Raw genomic sequence first — 10,697 nt, forward strand, 5'->3', positions numbered from 1 at the left:
AGTTGTAGGTTTCCACTTTTTTTTTCATTGGCTTCAATTTTCTTTTTTCCCGATTCCACCCGTTTTGTTAGTTCCTCGAGCAACTTTATGATCTCGAAGTTTGTCCCGGGTTTAGCTTCACTCGGCCTTTCTATGATTGGTTCATTTCTATGAGTGTTTTCCCGGGATGGTTTGGACTCAACTTTGCTGGGGGTGCGGCTTTGGTTCTGCAACTGGGCTATCGCTGCTTGTTGAGCCTGCAATATTTCGAAGATTACTCGCAAGTTGATCCCATCACCTTCGCCGCCGTGTGTACTCCGGGCTACCGATCGGGCTCCCCCATGAATGTTGTTCTCAGGGTCGGTAGGCAAGTGTGCATCGATAGCCATATGTGAGTAAGCATCGATCGGGTCCGCGACCGAAACTCCGTTGGGGTCAACAAAAGGCACCTTATTACTGGGCACCACACTGTTGTTCTCGCCATAGTGGCCAGACTCAGCATCGACATTCAAAGGGGCAGATTGGGAGTTTGACATTTTTAATCTGACCTGAAATTAAAAGCTCAAATAACAAGCGTAAAATAGAGTGTGTTATGAAAATTTGTATCGAATTGCCACTATTATCCTCAGCCCTATGGTGGGCGCCAAACTGTTTACCCTAAAAATGGATAACAATTAAACTTATATGTGGTTTAAAGGATACATGGATTAATTCAATACAAATGATAAATTGCATTAAATTAAACAGATAAAGGACGTAATAAATTGTCAAACCAATTAAGGGGAGTGATTCGAGACTCAGTAACAGATTTAATGAAATGTCTGTCTTCGTTTCCGATCTCACAATAATGAAGAATGATGAACAAAAGTACGAACTTTGAATAAGAGAGAAAATAAGAGTATATTGCCTTGATATACGTGTTACCATGATTTTAACGAATAATTAGACTCCCCTTTATATAGTAGGGGAGTTTTACCCTAAGTACAATTTCATAAAAGGTAAAAATCTTCCGTTTTACTAATTACTTATTTTCTGCCAATATGTGCCGAGATTTACGTCGTGACATCCGGCTGGGCACGGATATCACGGCCCTTTGTTATTCGTGCTCGGTTATCTGGTAATACTTTCCGAAGTTTTGGATTCGAATGGGACCTGGGGGACGTGGACCCGATTCTTCCGAGGGCAGGTGTTTTGTCCGGACCCCGACTCGAGGAGCTCCTTGCCCCGATTCCGGTTCCTTACAGTCATATTTCTGCTCCGTTTACTTCATCGAAAATCGAGGCATCCCACGGGCTCGGTTTCACCCGTATACATTACTTTTTAAAGTTGGGTTATGTTTAAGGTTCATTTTCAACACAGTATCAAAGTCAAAATGGACCTGTTTGATATCCATGTCATGTTACTCCAAGCTCAGGTGAGGATCTTGACTTTTTGGCATGTGAGGGATGAAAGGGTCTCAAGTAGTTGTGTGTATGATCACTTGGATATCAATCCTGATATCATGAGCTAGTTTTTTTCGATTGAATTAGGCACAAGGTCAATTTTCCAACGATAAGATTAATGTTTGATTATGAGAATTTTAGCTTAATTAATACTTTTCTTAATCTTTTTTTACAAATAATGCGGCTTTTTTTTTTGAAATACCAAACAGGCATAAACTCTGAATCGAATGCAAAGAGTACTTTATGCATTATTTTATTAAAAATTGTGAAGGTAAATTTTATGAAGTCCGGGCACGAAAAAGATTCTAGAACTAAAGTGATGGCGTTACATGGAAAAGATGTTAAAACACCCCATACCGACACTTTAATATAATGATTTAAGTTTTTTTTTTTACGCTATAGAGAATTTTAACATGTGATAGTGGGTTAATAATAGTAGGTTAATTATTACAGCTTTGTGATATAGTGAATACAACATGAAACTTTTTCTCAAACATTGGCTACAAACTACATCCACAGCAATTGGGATGGAAACAACTCACCCTGCAAAAAGAAATAATGATATTCCTCCTGGCCGCACTGTTGATATCTAAATAATTCTCAAAAGTTTGAAATAGCCAGCAAAAGGAAATAATGATAACTGCTTCGAAAAAGGTTAGGAAGTTCAACCGTAATAGAACTTTAAGAGGTAAGTGCATAGTAAAACTGCAAAAATACGAAGCTACGAAAAATATATTTCCTTTTTAGTTTGTGTAAAAAAGAATGATCTTTTTCTTTATTTGGAAATAATTTACCTTTATGCATTGATTTATAGCCACACAAAATATATGTGCCTTATTTTACACCACAAGTTCAAAAGTCTTTTCTCTTTTTTTAAAGTTCGTGCCCAGTCAAATGAGTTCACATCAATTGAAACGGAGGGAGTAATTTCTAGTATGGCACTGTGCAACAAAAGTACACCAGCTACCTCTTCCTTATTAATCTATTTTTGTTTTGGGAGCCTTCTTGTTTGAGGATCTCGTGGGCATAGAGATGTTCATCAGGTCAATGAAAAAGATTAATCCACCAAACAATGCCATGTTCTAAGAAAACTTGATAAAAAGTTGAGAATATTCTCTGCTGTGAACATCATAGTTCTAGAAGTCATACAAGATGGGGGAAGCAATGGCCAAATACAGCATCAGAATATAAGCTCCAATTAGAGAGCTGTCAAAGATGATGAGAAAGCTTCCAAGACCCTTCATAACTATGGCCAAGAAAATAAGATGTTTCAACTCTACATGTGGTAGTTGAAATCCAGTGTGTGTTGCCACATGCTTTGAGAAAGCATTGAACTTTGATTCTAATGCCTTTGCTGTTAACCCAAATTCACTGAAATCTTGATAAGCAGAGAGAATGAAGACTTCTACCAATAAAATCCTCCGAAGCAACGCCATCATTCTATTCCATGCAACAGTGTAGCAACTCCATGGATATACAGTTCGATTCTAGAGTTGTCTGACTCTGAGGTAGTTAAACAGGGTAGATGCAAAAATTTGATTATGGTAAATCTAAAATTACTTTGGATGGATCTTATACTATTTGAGATGTCTAACAGATTTCGAAAGAGAAAAAATTATTTTTCCCCCAAACGCAACTCTAACTTATACGGAAAGAGAGAGAGAGAGACGATAGTTAGAGCAATATCAGGGACGTTAAATGATAATAGGGAATAATATCTTCAAATAATTCATAATGGAGAAATATCAGGAGGTTAAAGAATATCATGTATTTTGGGTAGCCAAAAGTTACCATATATACTAGGGAATTCTTGTAACCACAGAATACAAGTTGTAAACAGTAAATTTTCTATAGTCCAACCCTATAGGGTTTTAGGATCCAATTCTATATATAATAGTAGCCAATAACGAAGACGAGCAGAAACAAAAACAAGAATAGATGGAGAAACAGAAAGAACAGAAGAAGGATTTCTGTGCACAAGTTACTGGTGAGCTTATGCTGAAGGAGATCCAAAAGGGCTTCAATGCTGAGAACATAGTGCTGTCTCCGTTATCTTACACTGTCGTACTGAACATGACGGCGGCCGGAGCAACGGGACCTACTTTAAAACAGATGCTTGAATATCTTGCAGTTGAGAAGATAGATGATCTGAATACCAAGTTCTTAGATATGGCGGCTATAGCGACGACCAATAGTGATGGGGTCCTGATGTGTGCTTCCTTAGCGCACTTTGGGTGGAACAACAACTTCGCCTCAAAAAGTCTTACCAAGAACTTGTCAAGAATGTCTACAAGACAAGGGCTAAAAGTGTGGATTTTGAAAAAAAAAAAAAAGGTACTCCGTTTCATTGCTTGATATATTTTCAGAAGGATTAATGCCTTTGTCAAAATTTACATCTGATTAGAGTGAATAAGTTTGTGTATAATGAGAACGCATATCACTTAAATGTAATAAATGTATAAAACATAAACCCTAAAATACGGCAAAGTACCTATAAAAAAGGAATCTAATTTTAAAAACGTATCCATAATTAGTCCTATCCATATCCATAATTAGTCCTATCCATAATTAGTCCCTTAAAATTCTCTTTTTCGTTAATTAAAGATTATTACTATAAATACTTTAGGTTACCATGACAATATTATCTCATTACCAGGAGGCATCCTCCATAAAAATATGTTGCATCCTCCATTAAACTAAGTTCTACATTTTGGGATTCTTTTGTTCTTTCAATTTCATTCACCACTTTTATATACTTATCGTAGGAATATTTTCCTACTGCAATTCATCACCATCAGTATCATTTTAATTAGAGAAAATCATCTTCAAGAAACACGAGGAGTTATTAGGTTTAACAATTATACTTTATATAAATACACAATATGCAATACATATATATCATAGTAATTATACAATATACAAATATTAAGTAAAACTTTTAAAATCCAACATAGAATAATTTTATTACAGTGTACCTTTAATTTATGTTATACTATATACACATATATAAGTATATAATATCATGTATAGAATATATAATATATAATATATAATATACTACTATATATCATTAGTAATTGTACACAGAAGCCAAATTAAGTGATAAAAAATATACTATAATGGAGTATGAAGAAGGGTATAAGAATTTTGTAGTGGGCTGGAGGAAGGATAGGAGGAAAGATGTTAGGGACATTAGGATATACTCGAATCTTTTAATGGAGAAATTGAGAGAAAATTAATGTGGATAAATACATTTTAGGTGAGAGTAAATCTCAAGAGAGATATATTAGGATAGTTTTAGGTAAGAGAATCTCAAGGGAGAGATTTTAGATATATGAAAAGTTGTAGATTAAAATAAATTATATTTTATATAATTTTCTAAAAGTAGTTGTAACTTATTTAATTAAGTACTAAATAAATTGTATTACGCGTAAATTCATCTTAAATATAGGAGGAGGTGGTAGAAGAAGCTAATTCCTCTTAAATATAGGAGGAGGTCTAATGCATGGGCCAAGTCTGCAACAAAAGGCCTTATTGATCAAGTTCTCAAGCCCAAGCACATCAAGGAAGACACAAAGCTCTTACTTGGAAATGCCTTACATTTCAAAGGTACATGGAAAGACAATTTTATTGAAAGGCTCACTCAGAACAAAGATTTTTACCTACTCAACGGAGACAAGGTTTCAGTTCCTTTCATGACTGGTTGTCATAATTATTTATATGGATCATTTGAAAGTTATCAAGCAGTGAAAATTCCTTATGAAAAAGGAAAAGATGATAAAAAAGACTTCTCCATGTACTTCTTTCTTCCTAAATAAAGGGACGGATTGCCAAGCTTATTGAAGAAAGTGAACTCTGATTCAAACTTCTTTACACAAGATTTCGAGCTATGGAAAGAAACTCTTGATGCATTTTGCATCCCAAAGTTCAAATTCTCATTCACCACAGAAGAAGGGGAAAAAGCAATGCAGGAAATGGGAATGACACTACCTTTCGAGAAAACTTGCAAGGACCTAACAGAGGTTGTGGAAAATAAAAATATTTCTTTATATGTGTCCATGATAATACAGAAAGCATTTTTAGAAATTGATGAGAAATGTACCGAGGCAGCTGCTGTTACTTTTGAGTCAGAAGATGATTTGGGATGTTGTTTGTATCAAAGTCCTCCAAAAAAATTCAAAGCTGATCATCCCTTCTTGTTCATGATTAGAGAAGAGATTACAAGGTCGGTACTTTTCACTGGAGCTGTGGTAAATCCATTACTAAATGGATCTGATGATACTACAACTATGGCATGAAATTACCAACATCTTGAGAGCCTTGCTTGTTTGGTTATTTTAGTTCTTTTTAAAATCTATGATATTATTACATCGATAGTGCTTATGACTCTATTTTTAATATTATGAGTATGTCATTTGACATAAGACTTGAGGAAATAATCCATTTCAATGTCTCTTTTTCTAAAATATTTGCACATATGTTAGCATGAGATTTCTGCCTCCATAGAAGATGCTCTTTTATTGGTGTAGTTATGCTGCAATGTTAAATTTTTCTAGCACCAAAAGATTATCGATTAGATGCTGCTAAACTAAGATTTTAATAAATAAAATTATCAAATATTTATCCAAATGACACAATTAAAAAAGTATATGGAGCGAAGCAGCAGATTTAGGTGGTAGAGTTTACCCTTCCACTGTTTTTGCAATGTCCAGAGTCTAGACATCCAACTAGTCATGTGAATTTGGTGGCTTTAGCAATAATATGTCCCAACAGCGTGTTGAGAAACTTGTAAAACCTCAGCAATTTGTGGAGACCAATCAACAACAAACTCATAATCAATTGGCAGTTGTTCATAAGTTCTTACATGGTAGTGAGTTACCGACTTTCAACTATTCTTCTTAGTCTTGTGTTCATAGTGTATTCTTGAACCACAGTGAGATGTTCCTATAACATTTTGCTATTCTATTACCGCAAACCATTATATGAAATCTTTTGTGAATATTTAATCTTTTGATCTTTTGAAGATACAAATAATAGCTTTTACCTCCAGACTACGGTGAGGTTTAAAACTCAAGAATTCTTGTGGAGACAATCTATCTTATCCAGTGATAAAGAGGTGGTACAATGGGCAGTCTCATGTATGGAAGGCTATCTGTGATATGAAGAATGATATGGAACAAAAAATTCGATAGCATGTGGGAAAAGGCAATACAACTTTCTGGTGGGAAAAGGCAATACAACTTTCTGGTATGGTAATTGGACTTCCTTAGGTCCTCTCTACAAACATCTACCAAAACGATCTAGGCCAAACAGGCAAACATGATTAAACTAAATAAGATGCGTGACCTCGACCCCGGTCAGTTTCGCATATTTAGTAAGCATCCTAATAAGCTTGTAGATATATGGAGAAAGCTGAGCCAAGCAAACGCCATAGTAATAGCAGAACTCCTCCGCCAAATGCAGAAGGGGAAGAGAGTAGCCAACATGAAAAGGGTAAGCATAGAACGCACAACCCGGGACGGTGGGTTTGCACCACATCCCGCTCTGCAGGAACCAAATCAACGTGAGCGGGAATGTCGAATTTAACCCTAAGCTCTGTTAGATTGGCCTCTTTCATCGCCGACTCAGAAACCTCGGGCTCATCTTCAGGCGCTTTCGAGAAGTCAGACCTAACTTTCTCACCACGAGGAAATATCTCCTCCATCGTTGGAAAGTTCTCATCCTCAATGGTAACGGAAATGACCATAGCATGAGGAGGCATAATCACCACCAAAGGGACCGGTTTACTTCCCTCACCAGGACCAGAAAACATGTTGGCCATAGTTCCAACAAAAGAGAGGATATTCAAGTGAAGAGGGGTTGAAAGCAACTAGAATCACCGGAACCAGGAAAGTAGACACACAATAATGAAGTAAGGAGAAGAAGACACAAGGATTCGATATGAAGAATTCGCAAAACACGAATGAATGCCCTCATTTACCTATTTATAAGAATTCAAGCATCAAAACCAAGAAATCAAGCCATTATTACCCAGCACCGGTACCGAAACGACAGATGCACGGGAAACGATGCAAAACATCGAAAAAATGCGCTATAATAATGCATGACGTCATTCTGAAGTAGGAACGAAATGACTCCGAAAGTTGCGGCTCACGAAAGGTCACATTGTCATCTCGTCTGAAACGTCACTACTCGACTCGCTCGTCCAATTTTGCCAACCACAATAAACAGAATCCGCTCATCAAGGTCATATGAGGTCGGCCTTAATAAGCGGAGGGACTAACTGTATAGGTTGAAATCTGTCTCAATACTTAGGGTAAAGTAACATCGAGAAAAGAGTCAGTCGAGGTCGACCAGGAAATAGCGAGGCTCGTGGTCGAGATGCAAACGATGGTCGAGGTCGAGCACCGCAGAAAGAGCTGTAACGGCTAGTTTGTTAGAATAGGATATTAAAGAGAATATTCCATTGGATATTCTCTGCACTTGTACTATTAGGATTTGTTGGGGGTATGTCCCATATAAATAGGAAAAAAGATAAGGAATAGAGACATATTATATTCATTGTGATAAGAGCAGACTTTGCTAAAAGATTCTCTCTCTCTCTCTCTCTCTCTCTCTCTCTCTCTCTCTCTCTCTCTCTCTCTCTCTTGTAAAGATACGAAGATTACATTTTTATCAAGATTCTTGCTTATATTATTCCACACTTTTCCATCAGACGAGGACGACTTCAATGGGCCGACCTATCGACTGACCTCGGTACAAGCAGAATCCAGAAAAGATCGAAGAAATAATATCAGAAGGGACCTCGCAGCTCCGCGACCCAACAAGGAACGACATCTACCATATGTCAGAACCGCCATTGCGTCCTCCTCCCACCACAAAGAGGGCCCACCTAGATCAAGGATAGGGACTCACTGGAACGAAATGGGTATGCCCCATTTATTATCCGCTCACAATTTTTGTGTGTCACCTACAGAAATAGTCTACGCCTTGGAGAAGCTCGGACCAAAGGTGAAGTGGCCACAGAAGATGAGGTAAGACTCGAGTACCAGAAAATCGAACGCCCTTTGCAAGTTCCACCAGGAGAGAGGAAACAAAACCGAGGATTGCATCGCCCTAAGATAGGAGGTCGTAAACATGCTACGACAGGGACACCTCAAAGAGTTGCTGAGGGATCGGGAAAGGACCAATTTTGCCAAAGGACGTGAACAACATCAAGGAACACTGAAACCGCCTTCGCCAACCCGCACTATCCACATTATCATCGGCAGTGGCGACGATGATTCCATCAACAGTGTGAAGTTTACCATAACCCACAAGCTCAAACGGTCGATCACCCACGAACGGTATGATGAACTCGAAGAAAGTATCATCTTCGATAAGTCAGATACCAACAGTTTGGTTTTCCCTCACTATGATGCCCTTGTTATCACTTTACGAATTTTAGATGCCGATGTGAGACGCATTATGGTGACCGATGGGAGCGGTGCGTGCATTATCCACCCTCGAGTACTTGCACAAATGAAACTCGAAGATAAGATAGTCCCGTGTTGCATCATACTAACAGGTTTTAACAATGCAGTTGAGCGAACATCTGGCGAAATCACACTCCCCATCCTGGCCGCCGGCGTCACTCTGGAAACCACGTTCCATATCATGGACCAAGACACAGCATACAATGCCATAATAGGACGACCATGGATACATACCATGAGAGCCATCCCTTCTAGCTTGTACCAAGTCATCAAATTCCCAACTCCATGGGAAATATTCAGTATATGAGAGGAACAACGCACATCCCGGGAATGCTACATCGCATTGGATTGCACGACCACTCAACAAATGAAGGACAAAGAAAAAGAGTCATAGCAATCAACAGGGTTGAGGTCGATATGTGATGATAGCGAGGACATCATTAGAGACCCGGATACGGTCGAAGCTGTGGGGTCGACCATTGAAAACCTCGACCCCGTTCAATTAGATAAAAATGATCACAGCGAGAAAGCTTACATCGACTGCAAACTTCAGGAACCGGGTAAGTTTCGTCAATTCTTAACTACTAACGCGGACTTGTTTGCTTTTAGCCATGCAGATATGCCAGGTATCCCAAAGGAAATCGTCACGCATAAAATGAACGTCGATCCATTCCACCCCCCGGTGAGGTAGGTTAGGCGTAAGTTCAACTCCGCAATTAATGATGCAGTACGCGAAGAGGTGGAAAAACTATTGAAAAATGGCTCTGTCAGGGAGTCGAAATAACCCCAATGGGTCGCCAACGTGGTCATGGTGAAAAAGAAGAATGGGAAATGGTGGATGTGCGTAGACTTCACAGATCTGAACAAAGCATGCCACAAGGATTCATTTCCATTACCCCATATCGACCAACTCATCGACGCAACGGTCGGGCATGAACTACTAGGCTTCTTGGATGCCTACTTGGGCTATAATCAGATCCTCATGGAAGAAGAAAATCATGAGAAAACCACGTTCACCACCCACCAGGGGACGTACTGCTACAGGGTCATGTCCTTCGGGCTGAAAAACACAGGGGCGACTTACCAAAGGTTAGTGACGAGGATGTTCAAAGACCAACTCGGCAAAATGATGGAAGTCTATATAGATGACATGCTGGTCAAGTCAAAAAGGAAAGAAGATCATATTAACCACCTACGAGAAGATCACATCGACCACCTACAAGAAACCTTCGACATACTCTGACGGTACAGAATGAAACTGAATCAGAAAAGTGTGCATTCGGCGTGGCCTCAGGAAAATTTCTAGGTTTCCTAGTGTCGCAGCGAGGGATCGAGGTCAACCCTGATCAAATCAGAGCCATTGAAGGGATACCAGAACACCTAACAACCAAAAAATAGGTACAGAGGTTAACCGAGCATATCGCCGCACTTTCAAGATTCATTTCACAATCATCGGACAGGTGTCACAGGTTCTTCGGCGTACTTAAGAAGGATAACAGCCTCCAATGGACTTCAGAGTGCATCCAAGCCCTGAAGGAATTAAAAGCATATTTGTCATCGCCACCATTACTTTCAAAACCAGAGCCAGTGGAACGTCTCTTCGTCTACCTCGCCGTATCTGAAGTAGCTGTCAGCGCAGTCTTGGTCCGAGAAAAAAAAGGTACGCAGTCTCCCGTCTATTACATTAGCAAAAAAATAGTTGATGCCTAGATGAGATACCCTCACCTCAAAAAACTAGCTCTGGCCTTAGTCGTAGCTTCACAAAAGTTTAGACCATATTTCCAATGCCACCCCGTCTCGG

At 38.9% G+C, this 10,697-nt stretch overlaps 1 protein-coding gene across 1 annotated transcript; it reads left to right on the forward strand.

Moving 5' to 3' along the window:
• The first annotated feature begins 3,359 nt into the window (after nucleotides 1-3,359).
• Nucleotides 3,360-5,719, forward strand: LOC138901544 (serpin-ZXA-like). Its single transcript, XM_070189316.1, has 2 exons — nucleotides 3,360-3,631; nucleotides 5,242-5,719. Exons 1-2 carry the CDS (start codon nucleotides 3,360-3,362, stop codon nucleotides 5,717-5,719), a joined length of 750 nt encoding a protein of 249 aa, XP_070045417.1.
• The last annotated feature ends 4,978 nt before the right edge of the window (nucleotides 5,720-10,697 follow it).

This window comes from Nicotiana tomentosiformis, chromosome 11 (genome assembly GCF_000390325.3).
Source record: "Nicotiana tomentosiformis chromosome 11, ASM39032v3, whole genome shotgun sequence".
Taxonomy (NCBI): Eukaryota; Viridiplantae; Streptophyta; class Magnoliopsida; order Solanales; family Solanaceae; genus Nicotiana; species Nicotiana tomentosiformis.